Source organism: Mauremys reevesii, linkage group 10 (assembly GCF_016161935.1).
Source record: "Mauremys reevesii isolate NIE-2019 linkage group 10, ASM1616193v1, whole genome shotgun sequence".
NCBI lineage: Eukaryota > Metazoa > Chordata > Testudines > Geoemydidae > Mauremys > Mauremys reevesii.
Window position 1 is genome coordinate 77,968,992 of NC_052632.1, and position 26,721 is coordinate 77,995,712.

The 26,721-nt window shown below is 46.5% G+C and overlaps 1 protein-coding gene across 9 annotated transcripts in view; it reads right to left on the reverse strand.

Annotated features, from left to right (window-relative positions):
* PEMT (phosphatidylethanolamine N-methyltransferase) overlaps nt 1-26,721 on the reverse strand; it is a 97,345-nt gene that overhangs the window by 38,908 nt on the left and 31,716 nt on the right. For all 9 annotated transcript variants that reach the window (XM_039492133.1, XM_039492128.1, XM_039492130.1 and 6 more), the window contains one exon: nt 8,010-8,125. In XM_039492133.1, coding sequence (XP_039348067.1) covers nt 8,010-8,125 — 116 coding nt within the window. The remainder of the gene's footprint in view (nt 1-8,009; nt 8,126-26,721) is intronic.

The window sequence follows — 26,721 nt, forward strand, 5'->3', positions numbered from 1 at the left end:
CATGGGCATCCAGTATTCATTGCTAGGCTTCTTCGCAGCATTTGAGATGGTCAATCCTGCTGTCCTGCCTGAAAGATGTGGCAGGGGTTGGTAAGATCCCATTAGGATGGCTTCATTCTCCTGGAACTGTCAAGTTCAGGTGAGAAACTCCAGCGTGCAGGAGACAGAGCTCGACAACTGGCTCACAGATCTGGAATTCCTTCCCAGAAGCCATCAGGATGGCCAGGAACCTTAGTGCCAGCAGAGCAAAATGTAAACCCCACTTACTTTGCCCAGCCCCCAAACCATAATACTCCATCCAAAAATAAATCATAACACAAACAACCAAAATCCAGCCTCTGATAGCCAGAGAAGTCTCTCTCTCTCTCTCTCTCTTTAGATGTTCATGTTCACTTCATAACTCTGGGAGGTGCTCAGATACCAAGGTGATGGGCACGGCATAGAAACCGAGAGAGAGAGAGAGAGAGGGGAAAGTAACTGGGACTTTAACATACATATTCAGAAAGCACTGCAAAAAGAGAAACTAGAGGGATCAGGTGACAGCACTGGAGGGAGGCTGTATTGAGTCCACACGGGGGAAAGATATCAACAATTAGGCTAATGCATTGGAGAGTCATTTTAGCCATAAATTAAGGGAAGAATAAAGGCTTGTCAAGTCAGGCACTCTCAGGATAAATGTCGCAAACCTCTGGGGCGGCCAAACAACAGAAGATCAGAAAAGGTTTTTACAGGTAAGAGAGGTCCCGCGAGAACAAAGAACTTTGATCACAGAGAATTTTAATCTAACGGCCATAACAATTGCCCAAAAGCAATTAATTCTCTTACGCAGTTTGCTAAACAGTTCCCTAGGTCAGAGGCCTTCCAGGAGCCATTTCCAAGAAATGAGCTGAGTTTGATAAAGAAGGTTCCAGATAGGAAGCACCTACTGACTAAGGTGCGCAATATATTTAGACCCAAGATATTCATTTCCAACTACACTGAAGACACACAAGGCTCTCGTTGCTTTTCATTGTCCTCTCTTGTCCAGTGCAGCAGGATTTATTTCCAACACTGGAGGAAAAGCTAACACGCTGCGAAGGTTTATTTTAACCACTTGCGCTTTCTCCAGGGATGCTCCCCCTGGCTTTGAGAGAGTCTTTTAAAACTGCAGTTAAAATAAAAAACTGCAGCTATTGAAAAAATTAACACCTGGTGGAGTCCACAGTTCATTCTTGCTCAGAGACACCACTTGCCCACATAAGACATTTGATGGGTTTGTTTTTTAAATGGCCAGCATTACAGTGTCGACCTGGCATCTGAACCACCACCAACCCCCCCAAACCACAAGATGTTCTCTTTTTGCTTCACTAGCCACCATCCATCGCCAAAGCTTCTGGACTAGGAACCTGCTCGGTAATTTATTTAATGCACGAGGCACAGCCTGCTCTTTACTAGTTAGTTTGGCTCGGCCACGCTGAAGCAGACATGACTCAGAAAAAGAAAAGAAAGGAGCCGCGAATGAAACAGCAAGACAGGGTTTTGCAGTCACTTTCCTGACATAAGCAGCTGTTGAGATTACAGCATCTCCATTAGGCAACGGGGCACTGCTTATGTTTTCACAATCATGTTTGTTGCTCTTTTGCCATCTGTGCTCTGTAGTTTTTTGGGCCTGCTGATGTCTTTATGGACGTGCAGGGGCCAGGAATGAGGAGTGAAGGCCATCGGAACTTATCAGATTTTGAGCAAAGAAACAACGGTCAGCATTTTCACTAGGGGCCCTGCCATGCTGAAAGCAGGCTCATTTTGGAGAGGCGATGGCTCTTAACAAAACTCATCTGCACACATCACCACCATTCTGAAGCCACAGCTCTCGCCAATCAAGATTACCTGGCAGAGATCTATGTTTGGACTACAGCACCTTTTGAACCTACTTTGGTACCAATTAAATGCAGAGGTTAAAACCAAAACCACACACATATAAAAACATGGTCATCTTGGGAAGCCATGCAAATTAAAAAAAAAAACAAAAAAAAAAAACCTACTACAAGAATAGGTCACTTAAGATGGACTTGATCCAGTGGATAAGTCCATGAGTCATGAAACTGGGTTGCTGCCGATGACCTGCTGTCTGACCTTGGCCAAGTAACTGCGCCTTTCTGTGCCTCAGTTTACCTCCTCGGCAAACTAGTGATGATGACACTTACTCGCCTTTGTAAAGTGCTTTGAGATTTTCAGATGAAAAGCACTATATACATGCTAAGTATTATTGCATAATTGGACAGAGACATACATTTGTTCAGTGTGACATTAGTGATATCCAGTAACTTGGCTGCCCCATGGCGAGGCCTTCACTCAGGGATTTAAAGCCAGGCCCTTCCTTCAAGCCTTCATTATGACCTGTGTGGTGATTTGGAGACTGTGTCTAGGTAACACTTATGAATTCTAGGCGATAGTGGGAACTCCCTATGTATCTGTCAGACTGAAAACTCTATTTTGACTGCAAAGCTAGCCTTTGCCTCCATATTGAGCTAAAATCCACAGGAGGTAACAGGAGAAATTCTTGCACCCAGCACAGGGCTGGCAATAACAAGGTCGTTAAACTTTGACAATAGTCCATTCAACTAGAGCACTTGGGGACAATGAGAGGGCTGCCACTCAGGCCCAGGTTTTCAAGTCTGAACTCCAGAGGGGGAAGCTAACTAAGCAATGGATCACTTGGAGAGGGATGCTGATCAATTGATGAGGCTGATTAGAGGATCACTGAACAAAGGGACCGGAGGTTATAAAAGAGAGGGTCTTTCACCAGGTATTTTGAGAGCGCGAGTGGAAGGGCATTGACTACAGGGTCAGAGCGAGAGACTCCGTCATTCAGAGGAGAAGTGATGAGCTGGAGGAAAAGGATCCTAGACACCCGACAGGACTCTGACCTAAGCCCAAAGAGTGCTCACAAGAAGAGTGGTGAGGAAACTGAGGCTGGGAAACGCGTGTAGGCATCTCTTATTTTTGTCTGGATTTGTTTATTGTTTTTACTCTCTAAAGTAAAGAGTAATTGTGTTCAGTAACCTCTGCAAAGCCCACGTGTGGACCTGTTTGCTTTACCTCTCACAGGCCCTGAAGGATTAAATTGCAAAGTGCCCACACAGCTGGAGCCCGAGGAGACAGTGTGCTCAAGCTACTGGGAAATCTAAGGGGTCAGCACTGGTCCTGGGGCAGGGCTGATGAGAGGGGGAGAAATAGGGGACACCTGTAGCGAGGCCCCAGTTCAGGCCCCCACCACGTCTGTAATGTCTGTGTAAATACAGTGAAATGGGAGGGGAGACCCTGGGCCTGCCTGGGGGCCCAGAGCAGCTGGGCTGTGGAACCCAATTTCCTTGAAGGGGTAACAGACGTAAAGCCTGTGCCTATGTGCCAGAGACACCAGGGGAAAGACAGTGCTGCAGTCTGAGGGAAGGTTAGGAGCGTGCCGGTCTAGCGTACGGGACCCTAACAACAGTGTCCACAAAGGGAGCTCTGCCAGAGCTGTGCATGCCAGTGGTCAAGCCATGCCAACAAGTTTAGTAGCTGGCACAGCCTCTGAAAACGTGGAGTCCTCCACCGCTGAACTGGCTGTTGTGCATGTCAAAAACCAGATCGTGCTGCATCCCAGAAAGCCGGCAACCAGCTCAGCTGTGAAACTGGTTGGTGAGACCGTTCCCCTGTGAAATCCAAACAGACTTATCTCTGTATTACATAAGCCAAATACACACATGACATTTTTTATGGCCTTAAATTCAATTATGGTCTAAACTAATTACAAGCTTCCCTACATGCGTTTCAGCAACGTGCGGTGGCCGTGAGGAATACAGGAGAGTGGGGGGCAGCGGGCAGTGTCATTTCTAAGAAGCAAAATTTGTCGAAACCATGTACAAATTCCACTCCAATTTTTATGCCATTGAAATTATCTGAAGTACTAACAAACCTGTTAGCTCTGACCCTGGCATAACCGGATCTGGGAATTTAGTTCAGACCCATCTTTAATTACCGCGCTGCGGCTAGAGTGACTCTAACCTATCAACTCCTAGACAAAATGTGGCAAGGGTGAAGTCTGTAAGAATCTGTGTTACCTTCACTGAACTAGCATTTAAGGACATATTACCATAATGTACAGTATCTCATCCATTCTATATTATTAGCTAACATAGGCATTATCAAGGGAGATCTCAGATAAGAGTTTAAACATCCTGCTTGCTAAATGCACAGGTAATCCCCACTCTTCTACACAGGAAATACTGTAACTGTTAATGAGGATGCATAGATTTGTTTCCTCTGGTCCTGAAGATTAAAAAATACAGCAGCTGTACATGCACTGTACTGTGCAAACAGATCACGATGAAGACCCTCCAATCATTCCAGTACGAAATCAGTTAGGGTAAATAGCCGTAAGAGAGAGCAGAGCAAGAAAACATGATGCTTAAAGGCTGCTAACAGAGATCACTTGATTCTACTAACTGAACACAACGCGATTCTGCTTTCCCCCGTTTGTTTCAATACAGAATTCAAAACGTATCCTCCACACACGCATCCCAACCCATTGGTCAAAGATGCTAGACAGATATTCTCTAGCCAAGCAACAGAGACCACAACAGTGGGAGCTTCCCTAATCATCCCGCCTTTCCAGTGCACCTCAGTCCTAACCTAGAGGGATCATCTCTAAGAGCGAGAGGGTCTCTCATTCGCCATGCCATTCTTTGACTTTTCAGGTGACATTAGCAGAGAGGAAGGATGGTCCAATGATTAAGACGACATGGGTTCAGTTCCCTGCTGTGCCCTTGGCAATTTGCTTAGTCTCTCTGTGCCTCAGTTTCCCATCAGCAAAATGGGTGTATAGGACTGGAGCATAGGCAGTCTTGCCTAGTGGTTACTGCTGGGCTGGTGTCACCGAGTCAAGAATGGCCATGGGGCAGCAGGTGAACAGGGATCAGAGTAGCTGCTAGCGCCGGGATCAAAAGACCAGGGTCAGAGACCAGCAATCAGGACTATTTATCAGGCTGAAGTCAGGAGGCAAGAGTCAGGGTCAGAGACTGGAGGTCAGAAAGCGAGGCAATGCAAGCCTAGAGCTGCAGCAAGCCAGAATGGCTGCATGGTTGCCCAGACAACTTCCTGGGGCACCCATCAGGCCTCCTCTTCCTGCCCCCACCCCCACCCCGCCCAGTTCCTTCTCCTCTCCCCTCCCCCACCCCCAGTGCCTTCTGATGCCGCAAAACATCTGATCTGTGGCAGGTGGTAGGCGCTGAGAGGGAGTGGGAGGTGCTGATCAGCAGGGCCCACTGGCAGGCAGGAGGTGCTGGGAGAGAGGGAGGTTCTGGTAGGGGGGCTCCACCTCGCGCCCCCAACCACTCTCCTCCTTGCTGTCTGCCCACCCCCCTCCCGCCTGCCACTCACCGCCCCAGCCCGCCCGCCTCCCGCCTCACCTCCCCATCCGCCTGCTCATGATTTTTTCGGAGCGCGGCCCCCTCTCAAAGCATGGGGCCTGGGGCGGTCACCCTGATTGGCCATACCCCAGGGGTGTCTCTGTGCATACCTGCCAAGGACCCACGGGTGAGTTATTCTTTACACTGCTACAGCACACAAAGGGCACCATGGGTGTTTTCCAAACATCAAGGAAGCCCCCTGCCCCAGAGAGTTGGTGCTTTATTTTGGGTTTTTTTAAACAGATGGATACATTGAGAAGTTAAGCAACTTGTCAAGGATCAAACAGCGTGTCAGTGGCAGGGCTTGGGAGAGCACACAGCTCTCCAGTCACCCAACGTCCCAGCCGTAAGATCCATTTTATCAGGGATCTTTGCCACAAGGACTCTTGTCCACTGAGAGAGAGGCCACCAACTCAGCGCGCTGCAGTTGGATGAAAGTCGCGGCATACCCAGGGTCGTCCCTAGGGGATGGCGGGGCCTGAGACACAGGCGCAGAGTTTCTAATCTGCCAGGGGCATGCTCCCCCCCACTCCACCCCATCCCTACCCTGGCTCTGGGACTCCATAAAGGGGGAGGGGTCCTACAGCCCAGGCTTCAGCCCAAGGCTGAACGTCTACACTGCCCCGTAGCTCGAGCCCCGCAAGCCTGAGTCGGCCGACACGGGCCAGCCGTGGGTGTTTAACTGTAGCGTGGACATACCCTCAGAGGGCTGCAGGCTGTTATTGCTCTGGCCCCTTTGGGCGGTTCTTCCTGCGGCGCCTAATCTCCATGGTGTTCCTTGGATGTGGCTCCACACGGCCTCCTGGTGGCAACATGGGAACATCGGCTGCCCCAGGCGCCTCAGGCCCGGGTTCTAGTGCTGCAAGGGGGATAACAGCACCACCCCGTTGTGAAGTGCTCCAATACTGTGGCAACAGAGACCACACAAGTACTTAAAATAGCTCAGGGGAGGCTTTCAAAGGCAGTGGGATTTGGGCACTTCACTCCCATAGGTTCCTTCTGGATTCCAACCAGTGAGTGAAAGGCAAAAAGCTCCATATTGCTAAATGCCTGGTCCATGGACACACCTCCTGAATGAACATCATCTAACATGGCATGAAATGATTCCTTTCAGCCTAGCACAGGTCGGTTGCTTCCCACCAGGCATCTAAGCTCTCACAAAGTCCTTATATTTCTCCAGTTAAGCATTTCAATCACAGGCAGAATTTATTGAACTCTCTCAGCATTAAGACTCCATGTGATTAGATTATGAAATCTTTTAATTGGAGGCAGCTGAGAAATAAAGGAAGCTAAAAATGCCTCAACAATCCTACCAGGAAAGGAAGCATCACACCGACACATACGCTATGTATCTGGGTCTGTTTAGTCAGCTGCCGTAGCAGATGTACCAAAAGAAGCAACTTCAGATTTAAATACATATAGAGCCACAAAGACCGTGATGTAAACTTTGTGGGCCGAATTTTCCATTGCATTGCCTTTTTATGCTGCTCCACTGGGAAGGGAGTGGATAAAATTGGGCCACCTCTCCCCGCAATGCTCCTTTTGACCCAGCACTGTGCAGGGGAGAAACTCCCCAACTCACACGCACTCTGGGGACACTAGGACCCAGCTGGTGTCATCTCCCCAATTTTGCCATTTCAAATCTAGCCCAGGCTGCTGGTCCCCCAAAGCTGATGCAACCTAAGGGCTATACATGGTGACCCATGTGAAATGAGTTGCTGATCTCAGCCAGCAACGCCTAGTCAACAGGCATTCAGATCACAGAGCCAGAAGCAGCTTTGTTTTGGGGTCTCCTCAGAAAGACCCCCTCAGGGAGAATGAAGGTCTTGCCGGGGCAGCATTGGAAAACCTTGTCCAGGCAATGCCTATGCCACACCTGTTCTGCGCCTGCAAGACTTTACTCTCCAAACACCAGCAGTCCGGCATCCTTGGCCAGCATCCAGTTCATGAAATAGTAATACAGAAAATAAAACTTGCAAGGAACTGTATAATGCTCTTTTTAAAAATAATCTGCTAGTTATCAGTCACGATCAGGTCAGTGGAAAGACATATGAAATCTATTGATCTTATATAGGGATAGGGTTCGGGCCCCCTTATCATAGCATCTGAACACATTTTTTAATGTATTTACCCTCACATGCCCCCTGGGAGGCAGGGCAGGACTGCTGGCTCAGGTGTACAAACAGAGAACTGAGAGCCAAAGGTCCAGATCCCAGGCTTGTACCCAAACCACTGGGCCATCCCTTTTCTTTGTAGAACAGGGATACAAAGCAAGAAAGTTTGACCCTCAGTGACTGATACAGTTAAATGAGGCCACCTTGAAATATTTCTGATTTTCCTATTTACTCCCCACCCTTCCTGCCTTGGAAATAGAAATATTTTTGTTTCCTTCTTCGATTTTATTTTTGCTGTAGTTGCGGCAAAAAAAGGGGACTGGGTTTGGCTCCTAAATTTGGCTGGTTTGGCATAATAGGCAAATGGCTTTTCAAAGGGAGGTGGGGCATGATATAGCCAGCCCCGGTTCCATAGTCACTAGCCCGATCCCTGCTTTAACGTGAAGTGATAAAATAGGCTCCTTACCAATGGCTCCGTATAAAGTTAAGCAGCAGGATGACAGCGCCCAGGCAGTAACATGCAGTATATGGAGAGCCACAGACTCTACTGAGAACTCGAGTTTTGTGTTCCCATCTCGCTACCTAAACGAACAAAAAACAAAGGGTGTTTGAGGCAGAGACACACATGTTGCGGTTACTTATTTTAGTGTTGACAATGCTACCCCCGTAACAGACACAACCTTTTTATAAAGAACTAAAAAGTACCGGAAGCCGAATGATCATTCAAGAATTGATTAGAAGGGAGCAGAAGATATTGAACGGACTTGGCTTAAATAGAACACATTAGAGAACACCTCTTTCTAAATTCTGTAACCCTCTCGGGAGCTACCTTAAACCCCAGTAGTGTATACATTTTTCCATCAGGTTAGAACCTCAGTAACTTGTTCACAGGGAAGCCAGGAATGGAAAGTCTAAAATACACTAGCCAGGACTGTTGCTACTGTGTAGAGAGGGGAAAATATTAAGGGTAGTATTTTCTTTTTCTGCTGCTGCTCCTTGTTCATGCCAATCCTTCCATACTTTCTCAATTCTTTTGCCCTGGGTCAGATAAACTATGGCCCAATTTACTACAATTCCTTGCCTGCTCCCATACTTTATTTTAGCTTTTGAAGCCATAAGAAGATACAAACTCCAGGCCTCACAAGCTAAAACTCTGGTCACTAGGAGGAGAGAAGCAGTGCTGAGTGACTGAGTTAGGTCACATGAAGTGAGCTTGTATGTCTGGGCTCGGGCTGTGCAAAGGAAAACACAAGCAGCCAAGAGGGGGACATTCAGGTTGTACTGTTTCCCCTCCCAGTTCTGGCACCTCACTAAGACTCTGTTCTAAAGCCCACTGAAGTCAATGGGAATTTTTCCCACTGACTTCAAAGGCTCTGTATTAGGCCCCAACCCTGCTAAGGTATCGCTCCCCCAGGTTGATCCTCTGCAGGGTAATTCGAGACCGAGTTCAGGGGTCTGATGCCGATGTACATTTTATCTCAAACTCCTGTGAACCTATCTATTCCTTAAATGACAGATACACACTTCAGATAAGCCAGTGGGTTTCTCTCTGCATGTCCATTGTGCCTTTGCCTGTTCGCGATTGCCAGTTTTAATCTCTGGGGTCTTGTCTATTCTCCTGTGTCATCTTTGTCCATTGCTATCTAGGACCATTACATAGAAGAGATGAGATTTAGAAAACATGATCTGTGAGAAAAGGTTGGAAGAATTGGGCACGTTTAGTCCAGAGAAGGCTGAGGGGGGACATGATAACAGTCTCCAAATAGGTAAAGGGTTGTTGTAAAGAGGATGGTGATCAAGTGTTCTCCATGTCCACCAAGGGTAAGACAAGAAGGAATCGGCTTAACTTACAGCCAGGGAGATTTAGGCTGGATATTAGGAAAAACTCTCTCACTATAAGGATAGTTAAGCACTAGAACAGGTTACATGGGAGGTTGTGGAATCCCTGTCATTGGAAGCTTTTAAAAACAGGTTAGACAAACACTTGTCAGGGATAATCTAGCTATATTTAGTGTCTGTCTACACTTAAAATTATACAGCAGGACAGCTGCTTTGCTGTAGCGTTTCAGTGTAGACAGTACAGCAAAGGGAGGGGTTCTCCCATCATAATCCACCTCCTGGATCGGCAGAAGAATTCTTCCATTAACCTGGCACTGTCTACAGCAGGGGCTAGGTTAGGGTGACCAGATGTCCTGATTTTATAGGGGCAGTCCCGATATTTGGGGCTTTTTCCTATATAGGCTTCTATTACCCCCCACTCACTGTCCCAATTTTTCACACTTGCTGTCTGGTCACCCTAGGCTAGGTTGGCATAGCTACGTCTCTTGGGGGTGAATTTTTCACAATGCTGAAAGACGTAATTATGCCGATACAAGTTTCAGCATAGACCAGCCCTTAATCTTGACTCTGCACACAGGGATGGAGTTAAGGTCATCTTGACCCTAGATGACCCTTCCAGCCCTACATGTCCAAGATTCTATTATATGTTTTTGTTAGTAGTGGTTCTGTATTCATTCATGCGCACCCACGCATGCACAATGTATCCCTGGACGATGAATTAACACCCAGTATAGCACATTCTGTTTTCAATTTCCAATGATTTCTGAGGCAGCACAGATGCAATGAGGCTGTATAGACAAACAGATGGCAGGATCCCCGCTCCAAAGATCTTATGATCTAAAGAGCATTGCCCCGACTCATCTGGGAATTCATCAATGAATCACCAATGGGAATTTTTTCCGGTGACTTCGACAGAATTTGGATCAGGTCCACACGCACAGGATTAGCACCTGCCCGATTCACGAACGTACAGATAACTGTGTGTTTGTGAAGTGGCTGCAGCTATGTCAGTGGCACTTTTAGGACCAAATTCATCTGTAAAAAGGGAATGCCGTGCCACTGATTTCAACCAAGTTTCACCTATTTACACCAGAGCTGAACATGGCCCGCTTTGCATGTGTCTTGTTACTCCATCTATGTATATATTCTAGGTGTATTTGATAAATGACCAGTTCTTAGAAGCAGAGAGGAGGGAATCTGGAAGGCAATGCTGGTCCAAAAGCACAAAGTGCGACCTCTTGCGAGTGAGGCAGACTTCGGCAGGCGAAGAGATGCAACACTCAGATAAGCAGGGCACCGGTTTTGCATGCCAAGAGTTGATTCAATTAGTTATGCAACGATTGTCCTGAACTTATAGATCCACTAATGACTGAGAAATCAGATTTATAGTCTCTTGCTTGCTGGTATAAATAGTTTGTATTTTAAATTGAATTTAAAGCACAGTGCGTCACGCTGCTGCTAAAAAGGGATCTGCTGTTTGAATCTGTCAAAGGAAGAAACAAGGTCGGATGAGTTACTACCTTTTGGATTATTATTTTTTTTTAAAAGGGACCACAACAGATGATTGAGTCATTGGGGCAGGGGGAAGGGGTAGTTATATGCTGGTAATTTATGCAAACTTCTTAATACTGATGCTTTCAATGGGAATTATTGTGGCTGCACTCAATTGGATTGTGACTTGAGGCTTATTTTGGAAGCCTTTAACACATCCACAGAGTACTTCACTCAGGGAGCAGGTCAAACGCAAATCAGGACACACACTTTTCCTACAGCACCTAGATTGGCAAGGCTGCCCCTGCTGGATCAGAGTGGAGTGCATCAGTTAGTCTCTCCTGAAACACAAATCTTTGGAGGTCCACCTAGGTGACCACGGTGGTCCCTTCTGGCCTTTACAAAACAAAACACCCTCAGCATCTTTGATACATTTTCAATGAATTTCAGCTGAGAACACACACCTGACAGGTAGATTTCAAACCCTTCAAAGTAGAGATTCTCTCTCGCTATGTGTTTGCCCAGCACCTAGCACATTGGGGCCCCACCCAATTGTGTTGGGGGCCTCTAGGTGCTACCCCACTCCAAATAATAAATGATACACACCACAAAAATTAACGTGAAGTGATTTGAGGTATATTAAAGGACTATTTACATTACTATTACTTCTATAGCACCTCCTCCTGCTCAGCAATACGGGGGTACGGAGTGGCTAGAAGGATCTGAAAAGTGCATTAATCACACAAATGCTCTGCTGCCAGGCCCTCTTTTACTTCGCTGAAGTCACAACCGCAGAGAATCTGACCCTACCTCTATATATCACAGAGCCCGTGCGAGGGAGGTAGCTAAGTCTTACAGATGGAATAAGGGGTTTTTGTGACTTGCCCAAAGGTCACACAACAAAAGTTTGGGTTTAGACAACAGTAAAATCCAGGTCTCCTAAAATGTAGGTTGACCTTGCGATGTCCCTCTGGGGGTGTGTTTAAAAATTCACACCCCTGAGAGACAGATTTAAGCCAACCTGAGCCCCTCTGTAGACAGCACTAGGTCAACGGAAGAATTTAGCTACCGCCTCTTGGAGCGGTGGGTTTAGTACAGCGATGGAAGAACCTCTTCCATCACTGTGATAAGTGTCTAAACCAGGGTCGCCAGAACAGGGGAGGTCAGGGCCCTCCCACTTTTACCAGCCATCAGGGCGAGCGATGCGGGGAGAGGTACCCTCACACTTGTAGGGTACTTCCTCCGTTCCTGGTCTAAACTATAGCAGCACAACCGCAGCGCTTCTTGTGGAAACACAGCCCAAGACTTTCACTACCTTGTAACGCTTCCCCTGCTCTTGATAAATCCAGCAATGACTGAAAGTTATTTGTGTAACATTTTCCAACACTCAGAATAAAAATAATTCAGTGGAAGTCTCTAGAAAGCGTGCTCTAGGGTCCCATGTACTCTGCATCATTTCTTTTTAAACTGTTTTACATTGACCAGAACAGCATGCCAATATTACAAGTGATCCAACGTTTCCCACAAACCGTGATTCATACTCGATTTGAGCCCTTCCCCAGCGATTTGTACAAACGCTCAAAACACAACACACACCCCTCAAATGGCTGCCACTGAAGTGAACAAGAAATTGATTTGGATTGCCTGGTCTTTTATAGGGGCAAAAATCTTACAGCATTTATTTCATAGAAGATCAGGGCTGGAAGGGACCTCAGGAGGTCATCTAGTCCAACCCCCTGCTCAAAGCAGGACCAATCCCCAACTAAATCATTTAATTTGAGCAGGACTGTAAAAATCAGATTACAAATGTGACATCCACTCCAAAAGCAGCTTCAGCTCTCAAATTTGGTTAAACATTTAATCAACTGGAAATGCTATTTATTGCTTTGCATGCACCACTGACAATATCCTTTCATTAATATTTAGTGTTTGTTCCAGGGAACTGGATTTTATTCCATCATCCAAGCGAGCTGACTTTTAAATGTGTTACATTTTAATTTGCTTTGAAATAGAGGCTTGGTTCTATTTTGTGTGACTCCATTTTTATATTTGGTTTTCCATAGATGTACAGCATGGAACCAGATGCCTCTGAGCCTGAGAGATCTTTGGCATCTCTATGCTAATCCATCTGTCTAGGTCCTTATTTGACTCCCCTTTCCACAGTATCAGAGCCCCTCACAATCATTAGTGAATTTAGCCTTACAAAGCACCAGTGAGGTAAGGAAGGATTAACATTGTGTAGAAGCGACTACATCAATGCAAACTAGGTAAGTTTAAGTTCACACCAGGAGGGTTTACATGGGGCAACCAGAATGCAACACGGTTCAGCGCTCTACAGTTCACATTCCCATAGTCCAGACTGCGGCGCCTTGTAGACAAGGCCCAAGTGACTTGTCCAAAGCCACACAGGGAGCACGTGCCAGAGCTGGGAAATAAACCCAGATCTCCTGAGACCGAAGTTTGGTGCTTTCACTCCGAGGCCACCCTGATGCCCATAAGAGACAGACGGGGTGGCCTGTATGTTTTAACGTGTTCTCCCATGGAGTGTAGGAAGCACCCTCTCCCGCTTGCAGAGGTGTGCTCCAGCACACGGCACATGTAAGGAAAGGGGTGCTGGGATCTGTGGGTGCTCCTGAGCTAGTCTCCAATTCATTCTGCCTCTTTACCTGGGTTTAGGGGAGGAAGAGTGAAGGGGAAGGATTTGTCCCTACACCTAGTGTATATTGCATCATTCATTGGCACAAGGAAATCTACCTATGTGGTGGTTAGGAAACAAGACACAGAGAACTCTTTTCACACCGGCAGAGGCACGGTCCAGCTGACAGGCAGGTAAAACAAGCGTAATTAGCGTGATGTGTCATTAACATAATTCGTGATAACAAAAGGTTGTGAAGGGTTATTAAACTTCATGTTTCAGGCCATTCTCTAACTAGTAGACACCAGGATGAAACCCAGTGGGGCAGGGGAGCAAATCACCCCACATCTGCCAGCTGCAGGGTTCTTACAGCTTCCTTCGAAGCACTTGGTGCTGCCATTGTCGGAGACAGGACATTGGGATAGATGGACCTTGATTCTGATCCAGTGTGGCAACTCCTAGGCTCCTAAGCTGTAGTCAGTGCGACTGTGTTAAAATGATAAGAAGATCTACTGAGGTCTAGCTGCTCCTAGGTGGGTTAGCCCCAAAGGGAGGCAAAGGAGAGGGTTTGAGGGGGGGGTGCAGAGTGTCCTGCTGAACTCATGGATCCTAGGGGATCTGCCAAAGATCAGAGCCACACTGCCTCCAAGCCCCGCAGCCATAGGGGAGCACAACCCCAGAAGTCATGCTGCCCACTGGCGGATGCCATTCATGGATGGATTTAGTCTGTGGCAAGTGAACCCACAGGAGTGACGGCAAACTAAGTCCACTCTGACTGCCATATGGTTAGAGGGGACGGCAGAAACATCTATTTATGGGCCCAATCTTCTGGGCCCTGCTATCTACACCTCGCAGGAGTAGAGGGCAGCATAGCATCTCAGTTGATCCTTGTATATTAATAAAATCCTTGCAACTCTACCATAAGACCCCTAGCAATGCACGGTTTGCTTGCCTGTACATCACCTGCACATAGCTCATGAGTATCTGGCATTACCTTGCTCATAAGTCAAACACAAGACTTCAGTGCAAATCTGGGGAAAGGAGTCACCTTTCAAGCGAGCTGTTTGTGCTTGTGCTTTTTGTGGCCTAGAGGACACCTATATCTGGGTATTCTGAACCCCCAAATCCCATGTGTGCTATGACAAAAAATACTGATTTCTGCTGGATGGTTTCCTTGAATAATTCATTCCCCCCCACCCCCCGAGTCTAGAGGATCCAATGAACCAGCACATAGAATCATAGAAGATTAGGGTTGGAAGGGACCTCAGGAGGTCATCTAGTCCCACCCCCTGCTCAAAGCAGGGCCAATCCCCAATTAAATCATCCCAGCCAGGGCTTTGTCAAGCTGGGCCTTAAAAACCTCTAAGGATGGCGATTCCACCATCTCCCTAGGTAACCCATTCCAGTGCTTCACCACCCTCCTAGTGAAATAGTGTTTCCTAATATCCAACCTAAACCTCCCCCACTGCAACTTGAGACCATTGCTCCTTGTTCTGTCATCTGCCACCGCTGAGGACAGCCGAGCTCCATCCTCTTTGGAACCCCCCTTCAGGTAGTTGAAGGTGGCTATCAAATCCCCCCACCCCCCACTCTTCTCTTCTGCAGACTAAAAAGCCCAGATCCCTCAGCCTCTCTTCATAAGTCATGTGCCCCAGCCCCCTAATCGTTTTCGTTGCCCTCTGCTGGACTTTCTCCAATTTGTCCACATCCCTTCTGTAGTAGGGGGCCCAAAACTGGATGCAGTACTCCAGATGTGGCCTCACCAGTGCTGAATAGAGGGGAATAATCACTTTCCTCGATCTGCTCACAGTGCTCCTACTAATGCAGCCCAACAAGGGCACACTGCTGACTCATATCCAGCTTCTTGTCCACTGTAATCCCCAGGTCCTTTTCTGCAGAACTGCTGCTTAACCAGTCGATACCCGGCCTGTAGCGGTACATGGAATTCTTCCATCCTAATTGCAGGACTCTGCAATTGTCCTTGTTGAACCTCATCAGATTTCTTTTGGCCCAATCCTCCAATTTGTCTAGGTCTCACTGGACCCTATCTCTACCCTCCACATGCTTTTCTCAAATGGCTGCTGGACTAAGAGAGGAGACAGGGTGTATAACCCATAACCACCCAACAACAAACAGTGGTAAGTAGATGTCTGCAGTAGATCAGATTATATTTAGCCGTGACTGTTACTGTGGACTGCATTAATAAATCACCCCAAATTGTATCACTTAACTGATCCAACACCAATTCCCTCCCCTCGGACTTGTCCACTGACAAGGCCCAGCAGGCACACTTTCACGTAACTGAAGGAGGACTTGAGAATGAAATGGATCCTCAGCCAGGATTGGACATTACTAATCCCCGAGTGTTGTCAAAGTGACAGCTGTCTGCCGTGAGAGAACGGAAGCATTAGCAACGCTTTAACTAGACATCATTGGCAGCGGGAGACTCAACCAGCAGGAGCTCTTCTAAGTCTCAATCTACATTCATCACAGTTTGTGCCTAAGACATCACCTGCACCCTCACACCAGGGGGTGTTCTCCTCCATCGGCAAGCGTTCTGAAGGCATTTACTACACTGCCATCGGGACTCATGTTCCACTGTCAGCAAGAACGTGATCAGCAGAAGCTCTGGGCAGTCAAGGCAAGAAAAAAAAAAGAATAGAAAAAAACGCAAATTAATTTGTACAAGCTGGTAATTGTAGCTGCTATCTGTATGAAATCTCTAATGAGTTTATTTAAATATGTTCTCCGTGCAGCTCATACAGGAATTATCAAGGTGTTTCTGCAGATGAGATATTGCCATGCAGTCTTCGAGGGACCAAGTGCTGATTAGGAGACATTAATTAGCTGTTTAAACAGTACTTGACTTGTTCTTACAATTAGCCATCATCTCACCTCGACAGTATTCCATAATATAGTAGAAGAATAGATATCAAGAGCCCATCTGAGGGTCTGGTTTTCTGAATTAAATCTTTCAGATTAAGACCGTTCCCCTTTAGGTGCACGTCTGCCTCCCCCGGTGCCATTGAAAAAACGGGCGCGAGAGGAAAAGAGGGCCAGATTGCCTTGAATGAAAGAGGGCGTTCATGTCCCGCTGACTTTCTAAAGGGACATCAGCTTTTCCAGCACATCAGATACAAATGACTGGTCTTCACCTCTTCCCCAGCCCTCGTCAACCCTTGTGCACCGCTGAGCGTCAGCTCCCAACCACGCCTCATCAACAATGCCAGTCTTTACCATTCAGCAGTCCCATGCTGCTTCTAACGCAGAGGTGGACAAACGTTTTGGCCCAAGGGCCATATTGGGGTTGTGAAACTGTATGGAGGGCTGGATAGGGAAGGCTGTTCCTCCCCAAACAGCCTGGCCCCTGCCCCCTATCCGCCCCCTCCCACTTCCCACCCCCTGACTGCCCCCCTCAGAGCCCCCAACCCATCCAATCCCACCCCCGCTTCTTGTCCCCTGACCGCCACCCATGGACCCCGCCCCCATCCAACCCCCCATCCTGACTGCCCTGCCCCCTATCCACACACCCCAGGACTCCCACGCCTATCCAACCCCCCCGCCGTTCCCCGTCCCCTGATCAAACCCCCGAACCTCCACACCATGCTCCCTGTCCCTTGACCACCCCCCGGAAACCCCTGCTCCTAACTGCCCCTCAGGACCCCATCCCCTATCCAACCGCTCCCTGTTCCCTGACTGCCCCCACGACCGCCTGCCCTTTATCCAACCTCCCCCTGCCCCCTTACTATGCTGCTCAGAGCGGCAGGACTGGCTTATTGGAAAGCCTGGGAGGTGGGTGGGCGTAAGCCACGCAGCCCGGCAGGAACGGCAGGTCAGAGTGTTTCCTGCGCGGCAGCAGGGGATGGGGAACAGCAGGAGAGGGGCCGGGGGCTGGCTTCCCCGGCCGGGAATGACGGTCCCGTGGGCTGCATGTGGCCCACTGGCCGTAGTTTGCCCACCTCTGCTCTAATGCCTGCATCCTTTCTCCCATGCTACCCTTTATGCACAGGCGGTGCTCCCCATAAACACCTGCAAAGCCACTACAGTGTCACCCTCCAAGTCTCTTATCAGAGCTCACCTCTACGGCGATGCCTACATAACACTGAATGACAGCTAGGCAGCTGCTGTTCTACCACTGCTGGGTATTACACTGATCACAGTCGTCTCACGGTTACGTTGTAGGCCCCACAGGTTCGTTGAATCCACCTGTTGTCTGTCTTAGCCTTAGATTCTAAGGTCCTGGGGTCAGGAATTGTCCTTTCATGGTACGTGTACCGTGCCTCGCTCAATGGGACCCTCCTCCCTGACTGGGGCTGCTAACGCAATGCAAATATCGACTAATAATGCCATTGAAAAATTAAGATTTAAAAGTAGTTTCAGATGATCCAACTGCCCCTTAGTTCTGCCCACCCCAGATAACTTTTGTGCCTTCGCAACCACATTTTCTTTATCAGCAACTATTTTTCCCCTCACCCGGTTGCGGTGTGAAAGAGCCACACAAAGCACAGGACAAAGTACAACCCCAGTCCCGTAATGGCACCTGCTGGCGCAGCTCCTGCTGCAAATAGGTAGTGGCACAGCAGTAAACCTGAACTTCAGTTTCACTGGCTGCCAAATACGTCCAGGCCTTGAACTGCGTGGGCAGAGGTCTGCATTGAGTAGAACCTTACCCTTCTTGCAAGCAAGGGCATCGGAATCTGGCCCCAAGCAAACAGAAGAGTTTGTTGAGGAGAAACACACACACGGCAAATGAAGTGAACCCTGGGAGTCATCATCACAATGAGGACACTGAAGTCCAGGTGTGGGTGGGCCAGGGAAGTGGAAGACCCAAACCAAATTTAGAAAATGCACTCTCCATAAAGGGCGTCAGGGGGGCATGGAAAGTGTTAGGTATTTTGCTTCCATTGGCCGTTCCAAATACTCCGGGCATCACCCTTTGACAATCTAACTCTGGAGAGCTGGTGTTTCACTCCTGCCATGGCTCTGAGTGCTGCCATGCCAAGGCCATTCCCAGAAATGCCAACTCAGAGAGGCCACGAAGACAAAATGCTTCTCCACTCCCAGTATCGATCAGAGGGTTTCTGATAAACACAGGATGATCCTCAAGGGTGCTGGAAAACAGGATGGAAGCCACCACCAGCTGATCTCAGACTAATAGGTTCTGCTCATGTCTTCAGCTGCTAAAAGCTATTTAATTGCTTCCCTCCTGCACAGAGTCAAACAGCAGCTCTGTACTGCAAGTCTTTTCTATAGCAGCAAGGTGGTCACTTACAGACAGCAATGAGCTGGCAATGGATTTCTAAAAGAGCTTTTTAAAAATAAAAGAATAAACCTATGCAGCAATTTTAGTCAAGAATCTTCCACTAGCAGCTAGTGGATCACCAGCTTCCAACCGGTGCATGCAACTTACCAAAAAAAAAGCAAATGAAAACATTTCCCAAGGTGTTAAGTGAATGGTCTGATTGAGGGCTTGGCTACACTTCAGAGTCACAGCGCTGGTGGTGGCTTTACAGCGCTGTAACTTACTCCCCGTCCACATTGGCAAGGCACATACAGCGCTGTATCTCCCTGGCTACAGCGCTGCATGTACTCCACCTCGACGAGAGGAATAAAGAGAACAGCGCTGGTGCTGCAGCGCTGGGGTGCCAGTGTAAACAGTGATTAATCTTACTATGCTGTAACTGACCTCTGGAACTTTCCCATAATGCTTTTAAGTAAAGATAACACTCTTTGTTTTGTTGTGATGCCTCTGTTTGTTTTGTTGTGAACTCGGGGCTCCCGGAGCTGCTTATCTAAAAAACAAACACAGCTACTGTTTGCTGTGAATGAGGAAGGCAGGGGGATCCCTTTGGAATGTCCACAGCTAGTGTTTGCTTGAGGAGAGAAGCAGCGCGGCGGGGGTGGGGGGGGCGGTCCGTTTCAGAGCAGCTGCTTATCTGGTCTGTGAGGAAAAAAACAAAGAAGACTATTTGCATTTAGTGAATGAATGAGAGAGGGGTGGGGGAAGGGGTCAGAACTTGCAAGGCAGGGAGCTGACACAGTGTCAGTTCCAAAAATCCACTCTCTCTGTCTCCCCATGCTCCCTGTCACACTCCACCCCACCCCCCTCTTTTGAAAAGCACGTTGCAGCCACTTGAACGCTGGGATAGCTGCCCATAATGCACCACTCCCAACACCGCTGCAAATGCTACAAATGTGGCCACACTGCAGCGCTGGTAGCTGTCAGTGGGGCCACACACCAGCGCTTTCCCTACACAGCTGTATGAAGACAGCTGTAACTCCCAGCGCTGTACAGCTGCAAGTGTAGCCAAACCCGAGAGTGTCAGGACCTCTGGGCTGGACAGCTCATCTTTCTACACATGCTGTAAAGAGCCAAGTCCATTTACAGTGCTATGCCAATAATACTAATAATTAGGTATAAAATGTACCATAGCAAAATTCATGCCGTCACATTTCACAGTAAAAAGTGTAATTCCCAGTAGCTTGATAGGACATACGACTCGTCCCTTCTTATTTTCCATTCATGACATTATCCAGCAACGAATCAGAGTAATCGGAATTAGTATACGGTTTTTGTTTGGTTTTGCTTCTAGGGCCTAACAGTAATGCAAAAATATAGGCCCTTCTGTTCAGGAACCTGGCTGGCCTGGCTGGCATCAGACTAGATCCTGGAAAGATCTGGGCTTTGTTTCTGACTCTGACAAGTCCAAGGTTAAACAAGAAGGTTAACCCAGTCAAGCCCTCTGTTTTCCAGGTTCCCCTTCATGGGATGATGAGTCTTAACTCATTAATAATTATAAACAGTTTAGAGATCCTCAGGTGGAAGCTGCTGGTCCAATTGCCGCTGAAGTCAAGGTTATTCCATTGGCTTTATTGGTCATTGGAACAGGCCCTGAGTTTTTGTTGTTATTGTTTTTCAGCCAAAAGAAACTGCAGTGGAGAGTTAACACACGTGGTAGCATTTCCTAGCCTGGTAAAATGGCACATGAATGATCAGTTTACTAACTCTTGTCTCCTCTAGAATTAAACCAGCAGGTGAAGAAATAGTTTCACACAGAAAATAAGGATCTGCAGAATTCCTGTGAGAGCAGAAGGCGAGAAATCCAAGGAAAGACATGAGAGACACTAGCACCTGAGAAAACTGAAGAAGAGAAATCCCAGTAAACAGCAGACTTATCAAGGGGTTTTTATGCAAAAATCAAGATTGTGTATGTGTCTTGTTGGGAGAGACGCTTGGCCTAGCAGCGGGAGCAGCTCTGGCCCTAACTTGGCTGGAACTTTGACCAGGTTTTTGGGTCTCATTTTCCCAGTTGACGATACTAGCCCATCTCTCTGTGTTGAAAGGGTTTAGTACGACTACATAAGCACCAGCTGCTGTCAGCACAATAGCCCATGCTGAAAATGGCAATTTAAGCACCAGAAATTAAATGATTTTCTCTGGTGTCTCTTCTGCAAAGAGCTTGGTGCATGTTAGATACTAGAGAAGTCATTTGAGGGTGGTGTCAGATCTTCAGCAACAGGGACAGAGTAAGACTACTCTGGGTATTTAAAAGGGGTAAAAAATCATTACTAGAGAAAGCTGGGTTAATTAAACAATGCATGAGTTTAGCCTAAAGGAACTATCTCCAGCGAATGTAATTGGACTGAAACGACATAGGTCACCTCGGTTTAATAGCCTTGAGCTGGGGAAACAAAACTGTTCCTCAGGTAAACAGAGAAGGGTCTCATAAGGACGAGAGTGTAGTTTACCTCAGAGTAGTCTTTTGAGATTACTTCCACAGGCACCTTTTACCTTAAATCCACCCATGATAAATAGCCTGATAATAATTTCATTTCTCTAATAGTGTTTACGTGATTTCTGGTGATGGAAGTCCCATCTCATTAGCCCGCTGCAATAAAAACAAGCCCCGCTCAATGTTCTCTAAAGCAGCGTAAGTTTGTAAATGTTCCATGAGCCGAATCCTCTTCCGCTTTAGCAAAAAACAAATGATGCGGAATATAATCTCACATTCACTAGCAATTTCCATCACAAAAATCTGAACAGTGGCTCTTCAGAGCAGAGCGCCCATTGTTTGCATAACAGGATCCGAGCTGAAGACAGACAAATTCAAATTGTAAATAAGGCTTAATTTAAAAAACCAACAACACTGCAGGTAATTAACCGTTGGAACAGCTTCCCAACGGAGGTGGTGGAGTCTTTAAATCCAGACTGTGTGTCTTTCTACAAGATATGCTCTAGCTAGATGTTATCGGACTCAATGGAAGAATTACTGGGTGGGGGCCCCTGGCCTGTGCCAGGTTGGAGGTCACACTAGATGATTGCAATGGTCCCTTCTGGCTTTAGCATTTACACACAAAAATGCTACAAAAATACGAATTGATCCACAACACCCTAGGGGAGGTGGAAAGCTATTCTGAACTCCCACTTTAAGGTGTGGCACAGACAGGCAAAGTTCCTTGGCCAAGATCATATTATGCAGCAGACACAGAGTGCAGGATATAATGGAGGAGTTCTGGGCTCCCAGTTCTGTGTTTAAGTCACCAGACCACGTTGCTAAAATACACTGAATACCCACTTTACTCCCTCTACAACCACAAGCAGAGTATCTTGGAGTAAAAACAAAGCCAGCTGCAGAAACTCATCTTCCTCAACGAGTATGAGAGAGCAAAGGAATGGGCCCAGATGGAGCAGGTCACGGTGGAAGGGGTTCAGGGAATGTATCAATATTTAGGGTTTGTACCAGAGGTAACCTGGAAGAACTCTAGTCCTTGGGCTAGCTGGATGTTACTTATTTCAGTTATTCCTAGGAAAGAAAGTGACAGATGTTTGTTTAATGGAATTTTGTCCAACTTTTTTTTTTTTTTTGCGGAGGGGGGGGGACTTTCAGTTTCAGCGACTTTGAGTTGTGCACAACTTCACTTTATTTACAACTCTAATTAAATGGTTACTTCTGCATACTAACTCCCCCAGCCCTGTATTTTCCCATTTTTGATGCAAAAGCCATTTTCACCCCCAAATACAGGCCCATTTTTCCTTGCAAAATTCAGAGACCAGGCTCATTCTCAAATCCATAACAAAAGGTCAAAGGCGGGGAGAGGATTTTCACTTGGTTTAGAATACTGTGCTCATCTCTCAACCTGAATTTGCTTTCATACAAGTCAGTTTATATTCCAAAGAACTGGAATGACTTACTAAGGGTTGTGATGGCCATTTTTAAATCAAGGTTGGATGGTTTTCTAGAAGACATGCTCCAGTTCAAACAGGAACTAATTTGGGGAATTCCTATGGCCGGTGTTAGGCAAGAGGTCAGACTAGATGATCGTAGTGGTCCCTTCCAGCCTTAGAAGAATACATTTTTGGGAAAAAAAAAATATCAAAATCACTGTTACCATTTCAGTGCTGCTGACAAGTGTTAATATCAACTAAATCAGGGCAGAACATCTTTCCCTAAACCTCTGAAAGCACCTGGCTTTGGGCTTGATTACGAAAGTCAGCAGAACTATTTGTTTTAATATAAATTCACTCTTCCCCATGTTGGTGAACGCTATCTAGCCCACAGAGTCTACACTGCAGAACAATGTTCAGAGTCACTCGCACACAGGTTAGCAGAGTTCTTACTGCATCATGTTGCCCTCCCACCTCATCCTCTTTACCAATGATATCACCCTCGGCAGCTTATTTGACCACCTCTTTCTTAAGCTTAACTGGGTTTGTTTCCATGCCATCCTCTCTGCATGGAGCATCCTTCCTGAGCCAGTGCACAAAGTGACATCCCTCTCCTGGTTTAGGCCATGATTCATCAAAGGAAGTGCCTAAGTCTTACTGAAGTCAATGGGATTTAAAGAGATGCCTGCATGCTTTGCTAAAACAGGCCTTATCTCTATTCTGAAGAGCCACTTCTACTGTGACATCTACAAAAGTTACTTCGCAATGATATTTACAGATCCTAGATAGACCTTCCCTCCTATCCTGTCCCCCACTGCTCCATTGTGACATTTCTGAAATCAGACCCTGATCCTGACATCTGGGCCACATGGGCAGAAACGAGCATCGGGATGGAATCCCTCTGAAGTCAGTGGTGTGGCCCAGGTGGAATCAACTGCAGGAATGGGGCCCTAGATTTTGGGGGGCTTGTTCATGTCTTTTTATATTGTGAGGCACCTATCACACTTTTGGATGCTGTCAAATAATAAATGCAAATCTGTAGCCACACTCACCACCGCAGTAGCAATTAATATTGGTCAAATATAATTAGGGGGGTTGGCTATACTAAAAATGGTCAGCAGCACTTGGCAAATGCAGCCACCTAACAAACGTATGTGATTCGCCAAATCTCCATTGAGGCAACCGCAGAAACAGTAAGTATTTTAACCATCTGCCAATCTTTTAAATGTCACATTATCAGTAGGTGTCACAGTGTTTTAGTGACTGAGCTCTGAAATCACTCCTAGCCAGTTTTGAAAGGTCAAGTGGTTCCAGGTGTAATAGCAACGAAGCAATCCGAGGAACCTGACATTTATTAAATCCTCTGATCATTGCTCTAGTAAGGCATGAGAGCTAACTTGAGTTGCTTCTTGTTCTTCCATAGGATATTGCAACATACCACAGTGGTTCCTCTGACGCATCATGACATTAGGGGTTGCAAAAGGGTCCAATCTTGCCATGCTGAGTTGTATCTCACTGTGCAAGTAGCTTGGAATCTGGTTAATTTCTGACTTCTCTTCATTCACCTGAAAATTTAGGTTGGGGAGATGGACCGGCCAAGATGTCAAGTAGGACAATTGTTAAAGATTCAGAAGAAGATGACAGCCCTTCCAGCATACTCGGTTAATGGGTGAGGGGAGGGACAATCTGGAGGTTTTGGAGAAACTATAACATAAGCTTCTCAAACTGCAAACACATCAACATACAACCATCCCATTATGACCAAACAAGGAAAAACCAAACCCTGCCAAATCTTCAGCTGGACATAGAATCATAGAACTGGAAGGGACCTTGAGAGGTCATCTAGTCCTGCCATGACTGCAGGGGACAGGACTAAGTATTATCTAGTTCTCAAACTGGAGTTCGGGACCCCTCAGGGGGTCACAAGGTTATTACATGAAGGGTCATGAGCTGTCAGCCCCCACCCCAAACCCTGCTTTGCCTCCAGCATTTATAATCGTGTTAAATATAAAAAATGAGTTTTTAAATTGATGGGCAGGGAGTCCACACTCAGAAGCTTGCTATGTAAAAGGGACCACCAGCACAAAAGTTTGAGAATCACTTATCTAGACCATTCCTGACAGGTGTTTGTCTAGCCTGCTCTTAAAAATCTCCACTGATGGAGATTCCACAACCTCCCTAGGCAATTTATTCCAGTGCTTAACCACCCTGACAGTTAGGAAGTTTTTCCTAATGTGCAACCTAAACCGCCCTTGCTGCAATTTAAGCCATTTGCTCAGAGGTTAAGAAGAACAATTTTTCTCCCTCCTCCTTGTAACAACCTTTTAGGTACTTGAAAACTGTTATATCCCCTCTCGGTCTTCTCTTCTCCAGCCCAACCACAACCAATTTTTATCAATCTTCCCTCACAGGTCATGCTTTCCAGACCTTTAATCATTTTTGTTGCTCTTCTCTGGACTCTCTCCAATTTGTCTACATCTTTCCTGAAATGTGGCGCCCAGAACTGGACACAATACTCCAGTTAAGGCCTAATCAGTGCAGAGCAGAGCAGAAGTATTACTTCTCGTGTCTTGCTTACAACACTCCTGCTAATACAGCTCAGAATTATGTTAGCTTTGTTTGCAACAGCATTACACAGTTGACTCATATTTAGCTTATGGTCCACTATGACCCCCATATCTCTTTCCGCAGTGCTCCTTCCTAGGCAGTCATTTCCCATTTCGTATGTGTGCAACTGATTGTTCCTTCCTAAGTGGAATACTTTGCATTTGCCCTTATTGAATTTCATCCTATTTACTTCAGACCATTTCTCCAGTTTGTCCAGATCATTTTGAATTTTAATCCTATCCTCCAAAGCACTTACAACCCCTCCCAGCTAGGTATCATCCGCAAACTTTATAAGTGTACTCTCTATGCCATTATCTAAATCATTGATGAAGATATTGAACAGAACTGGACTCAGAACCGATCCCTATGGAAACCCATTCTTTATGCCCTTCCAGCATGACTGTGAACTACTGATAACTACTCTCTGGGAACGGTTTTCCAACCAGTTTTGCACCCACCTTATAGTAGCTCCATCTAGGTTGCATTTCCCTAGTTTGTTAATGAGATGGTCATGCGACACAGTATCAAAAGCTTTAATAAAGTCAAGATATACCACATCTACTGCTTCCTGCCTAGCCACAAGGCTTGTTACCCTGTGAAAGAAAGCTATCAGGTTGGTCTGACACGATTTTTTCTTGACAAATCCATGCCATTACTTATTACCTTATTATCTTCTAGATGTTTGCAAACTGATTGCTTAATTATTTGCTCCATTATCTTTCCGGGTACAGAAGTTACGATGACTGGTCTGTAATTCCCTGGGTTGTCCTTATTTCCTTTTTTATAAATGGGCACTATCTTTGCCCTTTTGCAGTCATCTGGAATCTCTCCCGTCTTCCATGACTTTTCAAAAATAATTTCTAAATGCTCAGAAATCTCCTCAGTCAGCTCCTTGAGTATTCTAGGATGCATTTAATCAGGCCCTGGTAACTTGAAAACATCTAGTTTATCTAAGTAATTTTTAACTTGTTCTTTCCCTATTTTAGCCACTTCTGATCCTACCTCATTTCACTGGTATTCACTATGTTAGACGTCCAATCACCACGCATCTGCTTGGTGAAAACTGAAACAAAGAAGTCATTAAGCACCTCTGCCATTTCCGCATTTTCTGTTGTTGTTTTTTCCCCTTCATTGAGTAATGGTCCTACCCGGTCCTTGATCTTCCTCTTGTTTCTAATGTATTTGTAGAATGGTTTTCTTGTTACCCTTTATGTCTCTAGCTAGTTTGATCTCATTTTGTGCCTGGGCCTTTCTAATTTTGTTCCTACATACTTGTGTTATTTGTTTATATTCATCTTTTGTAAGTTTGACACGTTGGTTTTCAAACCTAAACAGGGCTTTGCAATTTGTCTCCCCTAATTGTTCTGCTTAGATTCCAGCTCTGCCCACCTCATTAGCCACACAGTCGAATTCAATACTAAATCGGGATCATTCCTATTG